Source organism: Somniosus microcephalus, chromosome 8 (assembly GCF_052327205.1).
Source record: "Somniosus microcephalus isolate GS21.2 chromosome 8, FLI_Smic_1.0, whole genome shotgun sequence".
Classification (NCBI taxonomy): domain Eukaryota; kingdom Metazoa; phylum Chordata; class Chondrichthyes; order Squaliformes; family Somniosidae; genus Somniosus; species Somniosus microcephalus.
Genome location: NC_140994.1, coordinates 17,312,812 through 17,337,044, shown reverse-complemented (window position 1 = coordinate 17,337,044; position 24,233 = coordinate 17,312,812). Strand labels below are relative to the sequence as shown.

General features: G+C 42.6%; 1 protein-coding gene across 5 annotated transcripts in view; it reads left to right on the top strand.

Moving 5' to 3' along the window:
• Nucleotides 1-24,233, top strand: part of sufu (suppressor of fused homolog (Drosophila)) — a 148,546-nt gene that overhangs the window by 74,023 nt on the left and 50,290 nt on the right. For all 5 annotated transcript variants that reach the window (XM_085994298.1, XM_085994301.1, XM_085994299.1 and 2 more), the window contains 4 exons: nucleotides 3,731-3,816; nucleotides 9,235-9,307; nucleotides 10,190-10,343; nucleotides 19,953-20,073. In XM_085994298.1, coding sequence (XP_085850424.1) covers nucleotides 3,731-3,816; nucleotides 9,235-9,307; nucleotides 10,190-10,343; nucleotides 19,953-20,073 — 434 coding nt within the window. The remainder of the gene's footprint in view (nucleotides 1-3,730; nucleotides 3,817-9,234; nucleotides 9,308-10,189; nucleotides 10,344-19,952; nucleotides 20,074-24,233) is intronic.

Genomic DNA, 24,233 nt, shown 5'->3' with positions numbered 1-24,233 from the left:
ACATTCTGATTAACATGTCCCAGATGTTGTGGGGACGGAAACACTTCGCTGGCTCAGTGATTAATGCATTAGCTTAATGTTGCCATAAGGCCATGTGCTGTAGTGGATATTTTCAGGAGGCACGTGGCTAGGTCTGCAGCACGGAGAGTGCCATTATGTACTTTGTGGCTTTTAGGACTGGTCTCCAAGTTTCCAAGACTAGGGACATATTAGGAGAGGTGACCAAAAACTTGGTGAAAGAGGTAGATTTTAAGGAGTATTTTAAAGGAGGGGAGCGAGGTAGAAAGGCAGATGGGTTTAGGGAGGGATTTCCAGAGCCTAGGGCCTAGGCAGCTGAAGGCACGACTGCCAATGGTGGAGCGATGAAAATCGGGGATGCTTAAGAGGCACCTCCTCCAGACCTACAACCCTACGAGATCTCTCCACGCCTCCATTTCTGACCTCTTGCGCATCCCCGCTTTTCATCGTTCCACCATTGGGGTCTCCCCAATATAGTTGGAGGAAATTTCTGCTCATCCAGGACTGGAAGTGTGACCAATCAGAAACAGGGGAGGGGTTGAGCGAGGCAGTGATGAGGTAGACCTGGCATATAATAATGTTGGAAACGTATAGCCGGTGAGTCTGGATCTGAAAGAGAATTCTAACCAAAAATCTACACATGAAATTGTAACCTATCTTTTCTATCTGTATGGACAATTGTAAGAAGTCACACAACACCAGGTTATAGTCCAACAGTTTTATTTGAAATCACAAGCTTTCGGAGCGCTGCTCCTTCGTCAGGTGAAGTGAAGAGATGCATAAAGACACAGCTTATATAGTCAGAGAATAATGCCAGATGATTACAGAACATACAGACCCCAGCATCTGCAACATTTGACCCCTTGTGACCCCACCTCATTGTTCTTTGATGTAATGTTTTCCTGACTAACTTGTTTGGACACCATTCACACCTTTGATTGCTGTGATTATCTCTCTGCCGAGGTGTGATAAATGGCAGTTAGAAAGATTACCTGTAATCATCTGGCATTATTCTCTGACTATATAAGCTGTGTCTTTATGCATCTCTCCACTTCACCTGACGAAGGAGCAGCGCTCCGAAAGCTTGTGATTTCAAATAAAACTGTTGGACTATAACCTGGTGTTGTGTGACTTCTTACATTTGTCCACCCCAGTCCAACACCGGCATCTCCACACCATGTATAGATAATGGTAGGCCTGCTGTATATTTTCAGGATATCTACTTTTGGGTAGTCTGCTAACTCGTGCATGGATTTTAACTTTCAAGTGAAGCCAGGCAGTATGGGAATAACAATCAAAGCTGTAAACTTACCATTGGTTTTCTGCCCCGGTGCCATCTTTCTGCCATTAGTTTGTTAGGTGGTGGAGGTGCCCACCTGACTTGGTGGGAGCCTCGTAAATATATTTTGCTGGGTGGCCTCCAGGCTCCTCTAAATTGCACTGGTCCGAATCCGGCGAGCTGCATTGGGATTCCCGTTTGGGACAGACGTGGTTCTATGTAAATGAGATCTGGCACTCGAAATAGTCCAGGCCTCCTGTGCGGTGGGCTGTTCTGTTGGCCGTCTGCTCAAATGATAAAAGACCCCCCTGCAGTGTCGAGCGTTTTAGGAAGCTTACTAAACTTTCCGGCCTAATTGATATTCCTATGTCCGGTTGCCAGGTACCAAAACTACATGGAAACTCTACTATTGGCTTAAAATTTAAGTGAAAGATGCTTTGTGGCTGAGGGTTTAACGTGAGCATATTGTGAACTTGTGGGATTAAGCGTGTTTTGGCTCCTTTTTCTGTAAGGTTTATTTTGTTGGTTTGCGTGATCAAGCATATGAGGGAGAAGGGAATAGAGGGTTATGCTGATAGTTAGATGAGGATGGGAGGAGGCTCGAGTGGAGCATAAACGCAGGCATGGACTGGTTGGGCCACATGTCCTGTTTCTGTGCTGTATATTCTGTGTAGTTCAGAGTGTTGAAGCAGTAATGCATAGCACCACAGAGTGGTGAGATGTGGGTTTTACATCTGTGACCTTGTGTTAATACAGGGAAGCAGACAGAGATCAGAGGCTCACTTGGAGGGGAGTGGGAGCCAGAATGGTTCTCAAACACCCAACTGCTGACAAATTTTGATGCTTGTATTTGGATGGAGCAGCAGAGGTTTATTACCAGTTTCTATTATTGGTATGCTTTCAGGAGTTGTCTTTGTTGAAAATGTCCTTTTGCACTTTATGGGAGGCTATATTAAAAAAAAATGCAAATATGAATTTAAAAACTGTAAATTTTAATCTTTAAGTTCCTTTTGTTGAATTTTCTTTTGTTTTAAAAAAACTAAGTAACTGGATTAAGCTGTACTTAGTAAGAAATGGTTATGGTGTAGCTAAAACCTTTGGAGCTGTGCTAATCTAAGTGATGAGAAATTCTTAGCTCCATCTGCTGTTTTAAGAGTTGTGAAACAAGGACTGTCTTTTTAATTCCTAATAAATGTAATTATTTTTAAATAGCCACATTTGATCACCTGTCTGTTTGAGCAAAATGTTGATTGCTCCAATCCCATAATGCCCTCAATTGCATGCAAATTAACTCCTCTCTCTCTCTCCTCTCTCCTCTCTCCTCTCTCCTCTCTTCCCCTTCTCCCTCCCCCCCCCCCCCCCCCCCCCCCCCCCCACCCACTTCCTCACCTTCCCTCCCCCAATTGAGGGAAACAGTTTGGTTTACTAGTGGTGCAATTGTCCTGATTTAATACTTTGTAAGTGATGACCTAGTTAGGGGTTCACATATCTTTGGGCCAAAGTCCAATTTACTGATTGTAGCACTCTACTGTGTGCTGTACACAACATGTATTTTTTTTAAAGAGTTCTAATGAGTGTTCTGTAGGTACTGTAACAACCTGCTGCAATTTGCAATCTTCCTGAAGGTACAGGGAAAGGAAAAATTTATTACTGTACATGACTTATTTTAAAGGTTGCTTCTGACTCTGGAAATATATAATTTCATAAGAGCATTATAAAAATTAGTTTTAAAAATAGTGAAACATTATGCTTTTAATTAAATTGTTCTACTGTTACCAAATAGTTTGAATTTTTTTTCAGCTGCCTATGTTTTTGGCATGTCATTCATGTCAGTCTGTGGTCAAAAATCAGTCACCTATCTACAAGTGTAATTCTACACTACACTTTGAGTTTTTAAAAAAGAGCATTATGATCCAAGATACTGATTCTCAAGAGCATTTTTGAAATTGAAGTCTTTTTGTTTTCCGAGAATTTTCTTCAAATGGTCTTCAGTCTCACAAAGTCTATATAATTATTTTTGCTAAAGAGCCCAGTCAGATTGTCTGGGAGCAAGACTGATGACATTGCTGGGGTTGAATTTCCTCAATGTATTGTTAGTGAAATTTGAGTGTATTTAAATGTTTGCTACAGCCTCCCATGTTGCACTTCTTGGATTAAAAAAAAAGTATGTTTATAGGCCTAATGTTGCAACAAGTGGCAGATTTGCTTAAATTTAGATTAGGAGGTAAAAATTCAAAATATTCTTATTTGTTGTTAGCAATGGCCATTCCAGAAATGTTCCTGCTAATGTCCAGCAATTGATTAGCATTTTGGTCATTCTGATTTGAGAATATAATTTAATTTTGCCTTATTTATATGTTCTTGTACAATGACGTGCTTGTCTCATACAATTTCTCAGTAAATAATTTAAAAAAAATTTCCAATCCTCATCAGATTGTTGGAGTTTGCACAGAAGAACTTCAAGCAGCACAGCAGTGGAATGGCCAAGGGATCTTGGAGCTGCTCCGGACTGTTCCTGTGTAAGTGACATTGTAAAACTTACTTGCAAAATATACTATACTGAGCCAGAGAAAAGTGAAATGGCTTCATGTTGGATCAATAGATAGGAGCAGGAGTAGGCCATTCAGTCCCTCGAGCCTGCTCCGCCATTCAGTGAGATCATGGCTGATCTGCAACCTAACTCCACATACCTGCCTTTGGCCCATACCCCTTTATACCTTTGGTTAACAAAAAGCTATCAATCTCCGATTTAAAGTTAACAATTGATCTAGCATCAATTGCTGTTTGCAGAAGAGTTCCAAACTTCTACCACGATTTCAAGATTATTTTATTGCCATATGTAACTGGTACAATGGAATGCTTACTCCCCACTCACTCCCACAATATAAGTATAATAAATATAAAAAGCAAAAGTAAAAACAAGTCTAAATATAGAAACAATAAGCAAATAAGTGTAGAAGTGTTTGTGTGTAGAAGTGTTTCCTAATTTCACTCCTGAAAGGTCTGGCTCTAATTTTTAGACTATGCCCCCTAGTCCTAGAATCCCCAACCAGCGGAAATAGTTTCTCTCTATCTACCCTATCTGTTCCCCTTAATATCTTGAAACCTTCGATCAGATCACCCCTTAACCGTCTAAATTTTAGGGAATACAGCCCTAATTTGTGTAATCTCTGCTCGTAACTTAACCCTTGAAGTCCGGGTATCATTCTGGTAAACCTACGCTGCACTCCCTCCAAAGCCAATATATCCTTCCTAAGGTGTGGTGCCCAGAATTGCTCACAGCACTCCAGGTGTGGTCTAACCAGGGTTTTGTATCGCTGCAGCATAACTTCGACCCCCTTGTATTCTAGCCCTCTAGATAATACAGGCCAGCATCCCATTAGCCTTTTTCATTATTTTCTGTACCTGTTCATGACATTTTAATGATCTGTGTACCTGGACTCCCAAGTCTCTTTGGACCTCCACTGTTTTTAGCCTTTCACCATTTAGAAAGCACCCTGTTCTATCCTTTTTTAGGTCCAAAGTGGATGACCTCACATTTGCTTACATTGAAATCCATTTGCCACAGTTTTTCCCATTCACTTAAAATTACAAAGGGATATTGATAGATTATGCTTCTTTCTACACTGCCTACAATTCCACCGATCTTTGTGTCATTGGGAAATTTGGATATATGATTTTCTATGCCATCATCTAAGTCGTTAATAAGTACTGTGAATAGTTGAGGCCCCAACACCAACCCCTGCGAGACACCACTCGTCACCTCCTGCCAATTTCAGTACCTGCCCATTATCCCTACTCTGTCTCCTGCCGCTCAGCCAATTTCCTAACCAGGTCAATAATTTGCCCTCAATTCCCTAGGCTTCTACCTTAGTTAAAGTCTCAAATGCCACTGAGATCAACAATGTTTTGGACACCGAGAATCGAGGGCTATGGAGATCGGGCGGGAAAGTGGAGTTGAGATAGAAGATCAGCCATGATCTTATTGAATGGCGGAGCAGGCTTGAGGGGCTACTCCTGCTCCCATTTCTTATGTTCATTGAAAAGTGTCAGTGATTTTTAGAAAGCACGTTTACATATTCTACATATTTTGTGCCAAAATAAATTTGGTTCCGTATTTTTATTTAAGTAAATTCTGTAAACAAATTTGTTGTATGCGTATTCTTTTTTTAGCTTCTACCTACGGTTCACCATCTGTAAAGGAGGTGGGTGACCAGAAGAATGCGTTTCATATAACGCTCTCCTTTAAAGAACCTTGTGAATTTTGAGCACACTCCCACTCTTGTATATGAGGCCTTGTTCTCAAGAGCACCATTCCATTTATACACACTTTTTTCCCACTGTTTTTGATCTATTTCTGTGCTGTAAATCTAGCAGTTTTAAAGTGTACAATTCTGGGAATTCTGTAAACAATTTTGAAATTTGATTTATATTAATTTAATATGTTACTGCCATCTTCTTGGATGATGCAGATTTTATGGGCTAAAAATTGAGTTGCGCCCCATTTGGGGTGCTAACTTTGACGGGGCGCTACTTTTGGCGTCCCCGCGCCGGAAATTGAGTGGTTGCGTCCCAAGAGGGAAGCGGGGTGCTACTGGAAGCGCCCCGCATCCCTCTTGGGGCGCTGAGTCCATATCGTGGCGCTGTATTGCAGGCCTTCCTCCGCTTCTTAAAGGGTGTGGGGCGTTCAGGAGGCCGGGGATGGGAGCGCAGGCAGGTGCTGGTAGGCGGCCAGCAACAAAAATGGCTGCCCCGCACCTCGCCTTTAAATTGCGCCTCCCCAGCCGCAGGTAGGGCCCGTCAGACATGGCATCCAGCGGTAAGTCGGGGCACGCAATTTAAAGGCTGAATTTCGCAGGAGGCATGGGCGGCGACGCGCCTGGGCGCTAGTTGCTTTGCGCCCCATTAGGGCGCTAATGAGAGGCGCAAAGCAACCCAATTTTTCCCCTTCTATTTATTGGCACCTCATTATTGGCCCACTGGGCGGATCTGTGACAGTGGGCGGATCTTTGCCTTCAGTGGATACCAGCTCCCAGATTCAAGATCTATATTGAATATCCTGCATCCTTCCCAGTGACAAATCAGCACAACACCTGTTAGTGTTATCTTTCTCTATCCCGGTGCTGAATGCAGCTATTAGTTTCAAATTCATGCAGGTAATATTTCTGTCATTGCCATATCTTGTCAGAAAACTTCAGAAATAATGTAACCAAGTGGAGTGACCATAATAGTGCAAATGGTGCCAACTTCATGAAGGGATTATGTTCTTCAATGATTTTTCCCTGTTTAAAATTCTCATCTTTTGTGTTTAAATCCCTTTTTATGGCCTTGCTCCTCCCTAACCTCCTCCAGCCCTACAACCAGCCTCTTTCTTCCCCTCCCCCCACCCTGAACTCTGCATTTCTCTTGTGCATACGCTCCCTCCCTTCGCCCCCACCACTGACTAGGTCCTACGCTCTGGAATTCCCTCCTTTAACCACTCTACCTCCTTTAAAACCCTTCTTAAGACCCATCTATTTGACCAAGCTTTTAGGAACCCCTCCTAATATCTCTCTCAAAAGCTCAACAACCATCTCTGTCTGATTATGCAACTTATGAAGTGCCTTGAGATTTTTATGTTAAAGATGCTATACAAATGCAAGTTGTTGCTATGATAACATATCCTGATTTTATGAAGAGATCATACTTCTTTCAAAGAATGAAGAACACCATATCTATATTGGATAATCTAACATTCTGTATGATTTTCTACATATCTTTAATTTCAAATCACTCATTCAGTGCCTATTACATTCACCAATTTGCTCTTATTTAACTAATACTGATGCCAGTATGAGGAATATATACTTTGGTTTTCTTTCATTAAGACGTTCAACCTAGTGGCTCATACAGCCCTCAAGAAGAAGCTGTAAATTATGGGTTTACATGGCCAAATCTTGCATTTCAACTATTGGGTGTCCACCAGCTCCAAGGCTAGATGAGGCATTCACTGAACTTCTTTGAAAGAAGAGGCGAGGTGAAGTTGTCTATCACCCATCCTAATCCATGTCTTTATCAGTGATGTATTGGACAGCATTTTAAGGGGCAGGGAGCCTGTTTTTGGAAGTTCTGAATTATTGATACTGTGGTACTGGTGGACTCGCCTGAGAATCTAGTGCACTCTTGACAATCTTGATCAATGAGCAAACCAGTGGGATCTGGTGGTGAAAGCAGTACTGTACTACTGATTTACACAGCTGAAGATGGGATCTTGAAGTCATTCATTGGATGACGCAAGGGGCATTTGTCTCAATTGTTTCATTTCTGGTGGTTGCTAGCTTCAGCCTGGACATTCTCCTACAAAATCCATCTGTTTTTCTCTTTTTGCAACAATATATTGCATTGTGTTAAGTGCTTTGTCAATTTTGTGCTATGCTAAAGGGTTACCGTCAATATATAAGAGCACAGCCAACAGCAAACCTACAGTATAACCAATTCAACGCTTTTGCCCTCCGAGTCAGCAGCAACTTCCTAGAACAGGATTTTCACTTATCACCTTCAACTGAAAGTGGCAATGGTAGCAAATATAAACCGTGCCATGTAGGCCATGTTTACCCTTTTTGGGGTCTAGCTGTAGTTGGACTGAATTTGTCAACTGGAAGATCTGTGGCTAGACTGGCAAAAAATGTATTTACAAATCTAACACATGCAGTTCCCTTTCGTTGCCAAATATGCAGCATAAATGGCGCAAACTGAGCTGCTTCCATTGGAGGGGGTATAACGTACTGTATTGGCATGAACAGAAATATTTTTTGAATTGGTTTTTAATTTACTAAGATGTAAAATGGAGCTTTGGGAATACGTACTATTTATACTGGCATTCTGGTTTAGTTTACCATTCTTTCATCATATCAGGGACGTGAGCACATAAATCTAGGTTGACACTCCAGTGCAGTGCTGAGGGAGTGCTGCCCTGTCTGAGGTGCTGTCTTTTGGATGAGACGTTAAACCGAGGCCCCGTCTGCGCGCTCAGGTGGACGTAAAAGATCCCATGGCCACTATTTCGAGAGAAGAGCAGGGGAGTTATCCCTGGTGTCCTGGCCAATATTTATCCCTCAATCAACATCACTAAAAAGCAGATTATCTGGTCATTATCACATTGCTGTTTGTGGGAGCTTGCTGTGTGCAAATTGGCTGCTGCGTTTCCCACATTACAACAGTGACTACACTCCAAAAAAGTACTTATTGGCTTTAATGCACTGTGAAAGTCGCTATATAAATGCAAGTCTGTCTGTCTTAAAATTGAGGGCAATCCAATCTTTTATTAACATTCTGAAGTTTAACATGTAATAGATCACATTTTGGTATTTCTAGTGTGAAAATTAACAATCACTTTTTGATGGCCTGATAGCTAAAGTATTTTAACCCCAATAAATCAGTGTGTTAATGAAGTTGATAGGCTCATGCTGAGGTCCGGGCAGTTTACACTGTTGCAGATCTTGGACTCTTGAAAATGCAATGATTATTGGACAAAGGACACCACTGCCTTGATTGTGTCAACAAAATGATGTCCCATGGAGTTGTCTGGGGACATTACTTAAGAGATTGTGGTGATTCTGTCCAATCATGGTTCTATTTATACTATTATCCTATCCTAGCTCATAGCCAAATTGGTGAGTGTTTATATGATGGTGCCAGTATGAGAAGTGGGCAATCAGATGTGGGACAGGCTGCATACTGGAGTCATTGCAATATGCACTTGATATAGTACAGTATAAAGGCAGGTTTTACAAAGTGATTTGAAAAACTTCACATTGTAATTGTTATATTTTGCTGTTTCACTGAATCAGTTTTAATTAATTTGTTAATTTGTCTGCTTTTGAGTATTGCAATAAACATGGGATAGATACCAAGAGATTCAGTATGGATGCCCTAAAGTATTATGTATTGTCTTACAGAGCAGGTGGCTCTTGGCTAATCACAGACATGCGAAGAGGAGAGACTATATTTGAATCTGATCCCCACCTTCAGGTAACTACTCGCTTGTACCGGTTCTATTTTTCCTCTTTCTCTGCTGCTACACCTGCCCAAAAAAACGTTTGTTTGTTTGTTTGTGTGTAAGCTCTTTAATTCAGAGCTAGTATACACTACCCCCATTTAAAGTGGCAATTTAGTTTTATTTTTTAACTTGTGAATCCAGGTGTGCAACCATAATTTGTTGAGAAATCCTACCTCTGACCAAAACTGTTCTCAACAGAAATAGTAACATTCCTTTATTTAAGTGGTAAATATGCTTTATTGGCATTGCTTTGTTTCCACTCATTGTTTACCTACAACAGCTTAAAAAAAAAACAGATGGCAAGCTCTCCACTGTCTCCCTGTACTGGTACAGTTCCGATGGGAAGAATTGTGGGGAATCACGGGAGCCATTCTGTGTTCATCATTTCGTGATGCAGTATGTTGGATCCGAGCATCAACCATAAATTTATGCTTTTAATTGGGATTTATTTTTATGATTTTATTAAGTAATCCATCCAGATGATTCACTAAATCAGCAAAGGATATTGTATTCAATCTGATTAACTTTTTTCTTTTGGGGGAAAAAACTAGGTTGTTTTCACTTTCTAAATGTGACCATAATTTGGATAAAATACTCACTTTTTATTTAGGAGTAAAATACACTGATGTGCAACAAATTTAATATGTAACCAATAACTTTTCAGAGCCATTGTTTTGTAATGAATCATCTTAACTCAAAACACATTAGAACTTTTATGATTCCTGTAACTAATATTATGAAACATCTGACTGAAATTCAGTTATTGTGATTCATATGATTAGAAACACATATATATTTTGCTGCTTATATTAATCTAAAATTTCTTTTGACTTCTTTTTCTTCCCCTTTTGTAGGAAAGAGTGGACAAAGGCATAGAGACAGATGGATCAAACCTGAGTGGCGTGAGTGCAAAATGTGCATGGGTGGATCTAAGCCGCCCCCCAGAAGACGAAGAAGATAGCAGGAGTATTTATCTCGAGATGCAGCCACGCCGTTTGTCAGATAAAGGTAAATCTTGAGGTAGCATTATCTTACTTTAGCAAGGTGCACAAATGTTTCACGTTGGACAAGATCCAAAGTTGGCGTACTTTTCTTTCCACCTTTCATTCTTGGGATGAGGAAGAAAAAGCTCCAGAAGTTTTGGCTAATTTCACACTTTCCCTTTTGACTTATGCCACATGTTGCAGTCTCCATTTGCTAAAAAAAACACCATGAATGTTTTTTGTTGAGATGTATTTTTGCTTCTGAACTCTTGCAATTTATTAATTCGAAGGGTCTTGCTGTTTTGTAATATGCGAGTGTTGCATATCTTGCAGCTATTTAACAGCATACGATGCAAAGATGTGATTTGCCATACCTGACATTGTTTCCTATTTCTCCATGGCCCCTGGGTTCGTCTCTCTGAAGTGTACCTTAAATTAAGCATGCGATTAGAATAGTAGATTTATCAGCTCGTTGCAGACTTTTTTTTAAAAAAAAAGTGTACATATTGCAGGAAGACGACTTGCTAGATTGACTCAAAGCTGAGCAATTTCAGGTACGATAGATTTACATCGTCTACTTTGGATAATTCAGAGTTAATTCTTGTTAAATAATTGGATAATTCAACTTTTTTTAAATTAAGATAAAATAACAAGATGGAAATTTAGTGCTTAAAGAAATTGTATCATTAGATCATTTTAATGAATTTAATGAGTAAACTGTGTAACAGTCACTGAGTGACTGGGAGCAGTGAAGTGAATGAGTCAGTAGGTTCTTGTAAATAAAGTTGCCATTTGGTTGGCACACAACTGAGACTTCTTGATTACCCAGAAAGGAAAAACCACATGTAAATTGAGTACTGTGTTTTTGAACTGTATCTCTGCATATAGTTTTAAAAAGGTGCCGAAACAAAAACCTTCTGTGTTTTGCTCAGCCAGAAAGGAGAAGAAAAGATTTAAAGCAATATTTTATGTTCAAAGTACTCGCTTGGGGAAAAAAATATATTGGCCCAGAAATTCGGGTCGGGGGCTTCCCGCGGGTGCAAGCCCCTGACCTGCACTTACCTAGCGTGCCGGCCGTTGAGCTGTGGGCCCGCGTGGGATTCCGATCCTGGGCCTGCTCCAACTGCCGGCGCGCAGTGCTTGCGTATCCCAGGGGCGCAGTTAGTTCGATGCGTCCCCTGGGATCACGTGGGCCATGGGGAGCCAATCGTAGCAGGGAATGCTTCATTCATAAGTTTGACAGGAAGAGCTGTCAAACCTATAAATACTATAAGCCCCAAAACATCACTAAAACTTCAAATACATTTTTTTAAAAATCACATTTTTAAAATAACTAAATTACATGAAATAACTATTTTAAACAATTTCAATTTTTGAAAAAATTAATTGCATTTTCTAACTGGGCTAAAAATAAACTTACCTTTCTTTAAAGTATTTAAAAATAATAAACCTGTGGGGGAAAAAATGTTTTAATTTTAATTAATTCACCACTTACCTTGTTAAAAGCAGGCCTTGCGCCTGCTTTTTAAACGTGTAACTGCTGGAGACTTGCCCTCCCGGAGAACCCTGCAAAAAAAAAACGTAAGTTCGATGCACACGCGCTGCCTCTCCCACGCACGCGTTCGACTTCTGAACCCCTTTCAGGGGAATGGAAGTGCCGGTTTCCCGCGCATACGCAGCGCATGCACGAAACCGGCACTTACATTGGACCTACGGGTGAGTACCCCGTGCGCACTCACCCGTGGAGACCCGAATTTCTGGGCCAGTAACATTTATATCTGTTACCGGTGGTGGTACCATGATCCAGGTAGATGCATTAAAGTAGTAGCTTTGGATCCTAATGTCATCTCTTGATAGAAATCACCCCCACAGAGCCCAGCAAGTTGAGTTCTGGGGCCTAGGAGGCTTCATTGTTTCCCCATCTCCTTGCTTGTGGCCCACTTCTCAAACCCACCAGCACAGAGTTTCCTGCTGCAGTCTCCATCAGCAACCCTGCGCAAGGAAAATAAAGTAAGTGCAAAATCGCCAATGGTATTGCACTTGCCCCCTTCACATAAGCCACAGGATCTTCCAGTGAGTAAACACACAAACTTGCTGCTTGATATGTGGACAGAACTTTCAGTGGTGTTGGCAGGAGTGCTGATTGAAGCACTCGCTCTGCTTGCCTTACCTGCCTACTGTGCCTTGCATTTAGAGAGATGAATGCTACTGCTGGCATGTGCTCAGCCAGGAGGATCCAACCTGCAGCTCCAAAGGTTCCTTGGAAATTGAGCTTCTGACTGCTCTTCTACTAAGCAACAGCAACAACTTGCATTTATATAGCACCTTTTTAATGTAGTAAAACATCCCAAGGCACTAACAGGAGCGTGATCAAACAAAATTTGACAACAAGCCACATGAGATATTTGAACAAGCAGAGGTAGGTTTTAAGGAGCGTCTTAAAAGGGGAGAGAGGTAGCGAGGTGGAGTGGTTTAGGGATGGAATTCCAGAGCTTAGGGCCTCGACAGCTGAAGGCACGGCTGTCAATGGTGGAGCCATGAAAATCGGGGATGTACAAGAGGCCAGAATTGGAGGAGTGCCGAGATGTTGTAGGACTGGAGGAGATTACAGAGCTAGGGAGGGGCGAGGCCATGGAGGGATTTGAAAACCGGGATGAGAATTTTTAAAACGCGCTGTTGCTGGACTGGGAGCCATTATAGGTCAGCGAGCACAGGGGCGATGGGTGAATGGGACTTGGTGCGAGTTAGGAAACGGACAGCAGTTTACGTAGGGTAGAAGGAGCTGAAGGGGTACTTCTGCAACTGGAAATAAAACACATGGTCGTTCCCCCCTGTTGTGTATGTAACCGTTTACCTTTAAGGGAACTATAGAATGTAACCGTTCGCCTTTAAGAGCACTACTTTAGGGTGGCACTATCTATTGGCTCATGTATACTGTAATACCGATAGTGACCACACCAGTATATAAGGGTTGTGATACGTTAACTAGGGCAGAATCGCCCGAGCCTCTGAATAGTAAAGACGTGTTTTATTTTGTTAACAGTGGAGTCTGTGATTATTTATAATACAACCCACAGACTTAACATTGGCGACGAGTCAGGATTCGAACCCTGCGGCAGTTGTTCCACGGCGGCTTCGTCCGAAGACAGGACGTTGAAGAGAGGTTTCAATCCTCACCAGTCTGGAACCGACAGGCTGGAAGCGACAGGCATTAGGACCCTGAAGCCTCCATAACCTCGTGGGTAAGCCGCAGCGTTGGCTGCAAAGACAGGGCGATCGCAATCCCTGATAAGAGCCGCGGTGAAACGCGCGAGCGGGTAAGCCAGAGCCCGGGAGGGAGCGAGCAAGAGCCGCGCGAGCGGGTGAGCCAGAGGCCGGGGGCCGCTTTCAAGTGCGAGGCGCAGCCGGGCCATCGATCGCATCCGCTGATAAGGCCCGCACTCGGCCTGAAAGTCAGCGTCGGGGAACGGGTGATAACCGCCATTGAAGTGGGCGGAGAGCGCCGAGAAGCGCGGGAAAACCGCCATCGAAGTGGGCGGGGAGAGCGAGAAGCGCGGGAAAGCCGCCATTTTTCGCGGGGAAACCGCTGAAGAAGAAGGAAGAAGCGGGAAACCGCCATCTTGGAAATTATTAAGAATTTCAGGAAAGTAATAAGATTTTTCAGAAAGGCTGGTGTGTTCTCAAGAAGAGAGGGAAAATAAGTATAAGTACAGCAATACTTGTGGTGTTCTCAAGAAGAGAGAAGAAAATTAATTAGAATTTTCAGAAACAAGAAATAAGTAAAGCAATACTTGTGGTGTTCTCAAGAAGAGAGAAGAAAATTAATTAGAATTTTCAGAAACAAGAAATAAGTAAAGCAATACTTGTGGTGTTCTCAAGAAGAGAGAAGAAAATTAATTAGAATTTTCAGAAACAAGAAATAAGTAAAGCAATACTTGTGGTGTTCTCAAGAAGAGAAGAAAATTAATAATAAGTAAAGAAATACTTGTGCTGTTCTCGGAAAGAGAAGAAGATGCCTAAGCGAGGAAATATTAATGATTGTAATGCTGAAATAGAAGACAGGGCCACGTATGGGGAACGCATAGGAATATATTGCGTAGCCATATACGCCAAGGCAATAACTTTGTTAAATTCGATGGGAGCAAAAACATACGGGCTCTTGAAACATCTAATAGCACCAGTTAAACCAGTGGACCAGACCTTCGAAGAGATCGTAGCAGTGCTGAAGGATCAAATTACTGCAAGCATTTCCAAATGCTACCGTTGTGGAAAGACAACGCACGACCAGAATCAGTGCTGGTTTAAGAATCAAGAGTGCAGGAAATGTGGCAAACTGGGTCACATCGCGAAGGTATGCAGGTCCAGAAAGAAGACCAACAAACAAAGGAAGCCACCACCACAAGAAAAGTACAACAAGGTGCATCAGGTGGCTGAAAAGAGTTCAGACGAACAAAATTCAGACTCAGACCCAAACAGCCAGGAGTTGGATAGTCTGAGAATCCACAATGTGGGTGAAGTAACTGATCTACAGACGATCTGGGTCACACTAAAAATAGCTGGAGTCCAAGTACGAATGGAGCTGGACACGGGATCAGCTGTATCAGTCATTAACCAAAAGGACTACCACCGACTATTCTCTCACATACCCTTAAGAAATACCAAGTTCGTATTACAGACATACACGGGGCATCGCGTATACCCTATGGGGAAAATAAGAGTCAAGGTGAGAGATAGGGGTAAAGTACACCCAAGAATGAATTTGTACGTACTACCTGAGGGAGGACCACCACTTCTCGGACGGGAGTGGATCAAGAAAATAGACATGGAATGGCACTACCGACAAGCAATGACGAGTGAGGACTCGGTGCAGACAAGCAGCTCAGACTCTGAGCCGGAAGACGATAAGTCCAGCTTATGTATGAAAAACAAGGTTAACATTAACTCACGGACTAAGGTTGGAAAATCGATGGCGTGCATAAAGACAGAGAATTCTGAGTCTGTTCAAGCTACAGACATATGCATTACGGAGGAACACCGGGCTCGAACTCAACGCTATTTCAAAGTACAACAACAATTAGAACAATTAAGTTACCGCCTCGTACAAGAGATGAAAACAATGAAAAAGTTCTATGACACCGAATGGGAGAGTCTGGAAAGACAACAGAACCTACTGGCTCAAGCAGAGAGCGACCGTAGAGCCATCGTGACCAATTACCGATCACATCTCCCTGATGATGTTCAGGGGTTAGAATATTTGCATGATCTAGAGATACAGCAGAAGGGCAAATCACGCTGCACTGAGGATTTTGTTCTGCAATTAGAGACGGAGCTAGTGCAGGCAAAGTTAAGAGAAGTTGAATCACAGGGTGCTCTTAAGGAGATGCAGAAACAAATCTTGGACATGGAAAAGAGAAACGCTTCTTTACCTGATGAGAATAATGTGGCCATGTTGCAAGAGGAGCTTATAGGGGCGAAACTGAAAGAAGTTAAGCAAAGGATGTTGGAACTTGAAGCGCAGAACCAAATCAGCGGTAATCAGCTATGTCAAGCAGAGAAGGAGTGCAAGGGTCTACATGAGAAGGTGCAATATCTCTCAGCCCAAAATAAGGGACTACTCACTCAGTTAAATGAAAGTAAACGGGAAATGGCTGAGATGGACTGCAAGAATAAAGAAGAGTTGATGGCAGAGAGACTTCGAGAGGCAGATAGCATAGCAGCCTTGGCTGAACTCCAACAGGAAATTGCGAAAGAAACAAATGAAGAGGAATCTTCAGGAAGCCAGGATTTTATTCCAGTTCTTCTCTACGACTCCTTACAAGCAGAGTGCGAGAAGTTGAAAAAACAGTATGAACAGGCCCAGACTACAATTCTGGAGGGGGTTAACTCAGCAACCTCCGAAAAGCTAGTTTCGTTGGAAGTATATGAGCAACTAAAGGTTGAACATGAGCAAGAAGTCCAAAGGCTGCAGGAAATTCTTGAGGAGCTCCGGGCCAAGACAGACTCATCGGTAGAAGTTCCATACATAGATGAGGATGTAGAGGTGAAAGACATGGCAGAACTCATAAAAATATGGAAGGAAGCCCAAGACAAATATGAGGCGGCAATTACCGAGGTTGACCGACTTGAAGAACAGTTTCAACTGGGAATGGGCCCTGAACATGAGCTAGAGAGCATCGAGGCGCAACTTCTCCAAGCACTGGAAGCCAAAGTACAAGAGGAAGAGAAGATGAAAGCATTGGAGAAAATGATGGATGAAATGGAGGAGTACGCTGAATTACGTCCAGGGGAACAGGAGAATGGGGAAACAGCTACTTCAGTAGAAGGATTAAATAGCCTGATAACGAAATCCCTGAAGGAAGGGAAAGGATTGAACGCACAAATGAGGCCAGGAGGGAAGGAAGGGCAGACATCCGAGGAAGAGCAGGATGAATATGATTGCTTGAAGAAGGGTTTTGACCTGTTGAGTGACACCGAATGTTATGAGGATGTGGTCTGCCCAAATTGTGATGGGAACTCCCAAAGTGCTGAAATCCTGAGGAAGCACTTAAGGTCTAAGGAACATAGAGAGTTGGTGGCGCTACAGATGGCAGCCGGGAAAAGAGCTCGGAGAGTTTCAAAAAGGCAGAAAAGAAAAAGAAGAAGCAGAAAATAATAACTGTTTAAAATATTATTACTTCTACTACCTCAGTCCGAACACTGCTGGTTCAACAGGACGAAAGTACAAGCTGTTAAAAAAAAAAAAAGCTATGGAGGATGCTGTCTGGAACGAATTAATACCAGAGACTGAATTTATGAACTGTTCCCACAGAGACTGAACCTGTAAACTGATTCCACTGAGAGTATGTTTGTAAACTGTTATATGACGTTGACTCCATTGAGAGTATATCTGTAAATTGTTATATGACGTTGACTCCATCGAGAGTATATCTGCAAACTGTTTATATAAAGTTGAAGATTGTATGTTTAACGGGATTCTGTAAGTAATAAGCTAGGAAGGGAGGAGTGTTGTGTATGTAACCGTTTACCTTTAAGGGAACTATAGAATGTAACCGTTCGCCTTTAAGAGCACTACTTTAGGGTGGCACTATCTATTGGCTCATGTATACTGTAATACCGATAGTGACCACACCAGTATATAAGGGTTGTGATACGTTAACTAGGGCAGAATCGCCCGAGCCTCTGAATAGTAAAGACGTGTTTTATTTTGTTAACAGTGGAGTCTGTGATTATTTATAATACAACCCACAGACTTAACACCCCCCACCCCCCATCAAAGCTTTAGTACAAGACCCCACAATCACAGCCTATGTAGAGGTATTCTCTTTCTCCTCTTCCCCCCCCCCCCCCCCCAATCTCCCATAGAGCACCTCATAGCGCACAGAGTGACAAACTCATAATTTAGCACCAACACCCTCAACTTTCCAATGCCTGTACAAGCAGCCACAATGGCACAAAGCCCAACATTGCCCATAGGCAACTAGGCCCTGACATCATTTAAAAGATGACAAACCTGAAGGCAGCGACAGAACAGTGTAGCTGCCTAACAAAACTGCCTCCAATCAAAATCCGACACCCACAAAATACCACTGACCTAAAGACGAGTCAGAAAACTGAAAATTCTGTGACCGCCATCCAAGCTATATGTATAGAGTTCTGCAGCACAACCTCCCAAATGCAGCAGGAAATAAAACAACTGGGTTTCTGCTTTGTTGAAGGCAATGAAGTGTAAGCTTAAATGGCCCATCAACTAGGGAGGGGCTGGGATATAGCCAGCAAAATTGACAACTGGGAATACTGCAATAAATCTGTATTTTTAGCATTTTCGAAGGTGCGGCGAGCAACAGTTTATGGGAAGGGGTCCTGTGTCCCTGAGGGGCTCGGTTCACTGCAGTGGAGGCCCATGTTTTGGTTCTAGCAGCGACTTGATTATGGGTCTAGTACATGCATCAACAAGCTAGACCGACTCAATGGTTCCATACTTTTTCACCCACCCCTTGACAAAATGGCAGTGTTATGCTGCTAATTGCAGCCTAATGGCTTTGTTTGAATACTGCTCGAGAGAAGCAGCCAAAATCATTAGTCAATTCCTTCACCTTTTTTTTCCCAAAGTGATAAGGTGCAGCCTAACCACAGTAGGTTATGTTTTATCTAATCCTATATACAACATAGAACATCTAGAAACCAAAAATATAATAATGAATAGTCAGCATGGATTTCAAAAGGGAAAATCTTGCTTGACCAACCTTATTGAATTTTTTGAAGAGGTAACAGAGAGTTGACTGGTAATGCAGTAGATGTAATTTATCTGTATTTTCAAAGACCTTCGATAAGGTACCCCATGATGGACTGATGAACAAGGTCAGAAAATGCGGTGTCAGGGGGCAAGTAACACAATGGATTGCTGGCTGGCTGGCAAGCCTACATTTCATTGTACTGCACTTGTGCACTAACAATGACACTAAAGTTGATTATGATTATGAGTAAAGGGTAGCTATTCACAGTGGCAGAAGGTGGGTAGTGGTGTTCCACGAGGATCAGTGTTGGAACCACTGCTGTTCACAATTTACATTAACGATTTAGACTTTGGAATCAAAAACACAATTTCTAAATTTGCGGACGACACCAAATTGGGGGAAATAGTCGATACTGAGAGGACTGCAACAAATTACAGGAAGAAATGAATGAACTTGCAGAATGGGCATAAAATTGACAAGTGAAGTTCAGAACAGATAAATGTGAGGTATTACATTTTGGTAGGAACAATAGGGAGGTCACTTATCACTTGGAGGGTGCGATCTCGGTGGGGTACAGGAACAAAGGGATCTCGGAGTACAAATACACAAATCACTAAAGGTTGCGACACAGGTTAGCAAGGCCATAAAAAAGGCAAACCAAGCACTCGGGTTTATTTCTAGAGGTATAGAATTGAAAAGTAGGGAAGTTATGCTAAACCCGTATCGAACCTTGGTTAGACCACACTTGGAGTACTGCGTACAGTTCTGGTCGCCATATAAAAAGGATATAGAGGCACTGGAGAGGGTGCAGAGAAGATTTACAAGGATGATACCAGAAATGCGAGGGTATACATATCAGGGAAGGATGAACAGGTTGGGGGCCTCTTTTTTTTTTCCTCTCGCAAAAAGGCTGAGGGGTGACCTAATAGAGGTTTTTAAAATTATGAAAGGTTTTGATAGAGTGGATACAGAGAGAATGTTTCCACTTGTGGAGAAGAGCATAACTAGAGACCATCAATATAAGATAGTCACCAAGAAGTCCAATAGGGAATTCAGAAGAAACTTCTTTACCGAGAGAGTGGTGAGAATGTGGAACTCGCTACCACAGGGAGTGGTTGAAGCGAATAGTATAGATGCATTTAAGGGGAGGCTGGACAAGCATATGAGGGAGAAGGGAATAGAGGGTTATGCTGATGGAGTTACATGAGGAAAGACAGGAGGAGGCTCGAGTGGAGCATAAACGTCGGCATGGACTGGTTGGGCCGAATGGCCTGTTTCTGTGCTGTATATCCTATATGTAACATAATCTTGCGCCGTCAATGATTAGAAACTGGTAATCTCGCTCTTCAGGATTCCAACCTCTGATGATCACTTGAAGCAGGGTCTTTTTCTAATTTCAGATACGGAGCAGATCAGGGAGGTTTTGCGCAGGGGCCTTGAAATGAACACCAAGCCAATCTTGCCACCAATCAGCTCCCAGAAACCACAGCAACAGAATGGAATGAATCATGACCGAGCACCGTAAGTTCTTTTACAACTTGCATGAATTTGTCTTTCAAGCAGTCCACAGTCATTGACGATTGTATGAGTTTTTTGGGGTGGGGAGGGAATGAGTGTACTGCATTGTTAAAATTGTTGAAACCTCCCATTTGACATTCCTCAATCCTGATTCTGCTTAGTTTTTCTTTCTGAAGCTTTGGTCCCTAAAATAAAAAGTATTTCTGCTTTTAAGATCGATTTATTAGTGCAATATGTACTGTTTACAACATTAGCAAAAGCTTAAATAGAGACAAATCTTTGGGGATAATGTAACTAAAGCTGGTTTAATGGTAAACTAGAATGAGCAAATTGCCTTGTAAACAAGACTAGGTGGGGAATGAAAGCTAAATTCTATTTAAAACAGTTTTGATTTCCTTTTCTTAAATATACCAACTATGTGGACTTCACAACAACCTGATTCACCGTGGTGCCCCATACAAGGGGAATGCACTCATCTGAATTAGCACATAATGCACACTGTTATGAAGGACTATGTGTGCCTATCGGAGGCAGCTGGGAAGCAGATGTTACAAAAATCCCTTCTTCAGTGACCTTATGAAGTCAAGAGAATTTTCCACAGGCTTCCATCTCCAGTTGTGATGATAGATGGGGGATTCAGTAAAGAAAATCTGCTCTTGGGCTGCTGCCTCTCGAGCAGTATTCAAACGATAAAATAGTAGAACGAGGTAAAATTAAAAAGCTCCAATAAGTTTTTAGGTAAAGGAATTGTGTGGCTCATGCAGAGGGGCCCTTTTTTATGGTGAATTATTTCCAGAACAAAGTTACTGTTTCACCTATTTGACAGAGCATCATCAATAATTTATAATGGAGAAGTTAGTGCATTGTTGGCCCAACTGCCGGACGTGTTATACCAATGCATGATGCTGTGGGACATTAAAACGTGGGCTTGTATTTTCTGTTCTTTTCACAACAAGCTGTTGATTTTTTAAAAGAAAATGTGTTAAAATAAAACAGAAGCTGTTGGTTAAACGCAGCAAGCCAAGAGTAACTTGAAGACTTGCATTTATATAGCGCCTTTCACGACCCCTGGACCTCCCAAGGCGTTTACAGCCAACGAAGTACTTTTTTTTGAAGTGTAGTCACTGTTGTAATGTGGGAAACGCAGCAGCCAATTTGCACACAGCATGTTCTCACAAACCGCAACGTGATAATGACCAGATAATCTGATTTTTAGTGATGTTGATTGAGGGATAAATATTGGCCCAGGACACCAGGGAGAACTCCCCTGCTCCTCTTCAAAATAGTGCCAAGAATCTTTACGTCCACCAGAGAGAGCAGACGTCTCGGTTTAGCGTCTATCCGAAAGAGAAAGAGAGGTAAACATTGTGCTGCAACGCTTAGCAGAACGTGTGCTCTTTCAGGTGCTGGTCAAGCCTACTGTGCACTTCCAGCATTTAAAATTCTCAATCTTGCAAGCGACTTGGACAAGAAGCTTCTTTGGAGGGAAGGGAGGAAAAATCAGAAAGCAAATTAATCCTTGGTGCACATCCTACCAGCCAGTTCTCATTATATTGTCAGCTTCAGGTTGTTTGATCTGAATCTGAATTCGTACTTTCAAAAGGAGTCTGGTCTAAAGACTTGTTTTCTTCAGTTTTATTTCAATGTTGGCATTTGAAGGACTTGAGGGTTCCAATCCATGCTCAGGCAGGTTTAAGCACATTTTAGAATACTGTAGTTTCTGTCTGGGCCTTATTCCACTATTATTTATGGGTTTAACTATGTGAACAGAGAGTTTCACTGTTGCAAGGGTGGTAGTCTATTCAGTTATATGGTAAATCTAATTAGGGCACTGGATATGTTTCCACTATGTCTTGAATTTGCACTTTATATAGCAACTTTCACAACTTCCAGATGTCCCAAAGCACTTCAAAGACAAGAAGTACTTTTTGATGTTGTAATGTATGGAAACAGGGCAGCTAATTTTCCCTTGGCAAGGTCCCACAAACAGCAGTGAAATAATGACCAGATAATCTGTTCTATTGATGGTTGCTGAATAAATGTTTGCCAGGACACTGGAAGAAATCTCCTCTTCGAGCAGTGCCATGGGATCTTTTACATCTACCTGAGGTCTGGGATAGGATACAGGCAGCAGAGTTTTAGATGAGCTGGTCTAGAGGGTGGAGGATGAGAGGCTGGTCATGAGAACATTGGAATAGTCGAGTCTGGAGGTGACGAAGGCGTGGATAAGGGTTTCAACAGCAGATGGACTAAAGTAGGTGCAGAGTCGGGTATTCTGCATGTTGAAGTAGGCGGTTTTTCTGATGGAGTGGCTATGTGGTAGTAATCTCCGCTCGGCGTCGAATAGCACGCCAAGGATGCAAACAGTCTGGTTCAGCTCTGGACTTTGGCTGGGGAGGAGGATGGAATTTGTGGCAAGGGGATGGAGTTTATGGAGGGCGCTGAAGATGATGGTTACGGTCTTTCCAATGTTTAGCTGAAGGAAATTGTGTCCAACATCCAGCCTCCGATGAGCCAAACCGTCTTGACAGCGTGGAGGCAGTGAAGCAGTTGAGAGAGAGGTAGAGCAGGGTTTTGTCGGCGCCCCATGTAGAAGCTGGCCCTAAGGACATCTTCTGACTGATAGTGGTGTAATAGCCCTCCTCTACCTTTTTGCAGCCTTTGTCACTGTCGACTAAAGAAACAAACAACTTGCATTTGTGTAGCACCTTTCGCGACCTCAGGACATTTCGAAGCACTTTACAGCCAATGGCGAACTTTGAAGTGTAGTCACTATTCTAATGTAGGGAACCGTGGTAGCTAATTTGCACACAGCAAAGTCCCACAAACAGCAATGCTATAACTGGCCAGATAATCGGTTTTAGCAAAATTGGTTGAGGGATAAATGTTGGCCAGGACACTGGGCGAACTCCCCTGCTCGTCCTCATGGTGCCTGGGATCTTTTACATCCAACTGAGAAGAGCAGATGGAGCCTTGGTTTAACATCCCATCCAAAATACATGCAAGGAGAATTCAAGGCTGGGGTTTCAGCAGGAGAGTAGGAAAGCAGGGGGTTAGGGTCGGGATTGGGATGAAAAGAGCCAGAGAGGGGAGAAATGAAAGGTGGCATAGCTGGGTAACAGGAATGGGAGGACAGAGGAGTGAAGAAACATAGAAACATAGAAGCTAGGAGCAGGAGTAAGCCATTCGGCCCCTCGAGCCTGCTCCGCCATTCAGTGAGATCATGGCTGATCATCCAAACTCAGTTCCCTGTCTTCTCCCCATATCCCTTGATCCCTTTAGCCTTAAGAAATATATCTAAATCCTTCTTGAATATATTTAATGAATTGGCCTCAACTGCCTTCTGTGGTAGAGAATTCCACAGGTTCACCACTCTCTGGGTGAAGAAATTCCTCCTCATCTCTGTCCTAAATGGCTTACCCCTTATCTTTAGACTGTGACCCCTGGTTCTGGACTCCCCTGCCATCGGGGACATCCTTCCTGCATCTAGTCTGTCTAGTCCTGTTAGAATTTTATAAGTTTCAATGAGATCCCCTTTCATTCTTCTAAACTCCAGCGAGTATAAGCCCAATCGACCCAATCTCTCCTCATACGTCATTCCTGCCATCCCAGGTATCAGTCTGGTGAATCTTCGCTGCACTCCCTCCATGGCAAGAACATCCTTCCTCAGATAAGGCGACCAAAACTGCACACTATACTCAAGATGTGGTCTCACCAAGGCCCTATACAACTGCAGCAAGACATCCTTGCTCCTGTACTTGAATCCTCTTGCTACGAAGGCCAACATACCATTTGCCTTCTTAACCGCCTGCTGCACCTGCATGCTTACCTTCAGCGACTGGTGCACAAGGACACCCAGGTCTCGTTGCACTCCCCCTTCTCCTAATCTATTGCCGTTCAGATAATCTGCCTTCCTGTTTTTGCCACCAGTGGATAACCTTGCATTTATCCACATTATACTGCATCTGCCCAATCACCCAACCTGTCCAAATCATACTGGAGTTTCTCGGCATCCTCCTCGAAGCACACACACCCACCCAGCTTTGTGTCTGCAAACTTGGAGATATTAGATCTAGTTTCCTCGTCTAGATCATTAATATATATTGGGAATAACTGGGGTCCTAGCACCGATCCCTGCGGTACCCCGCTAGTCACTGCCTGCC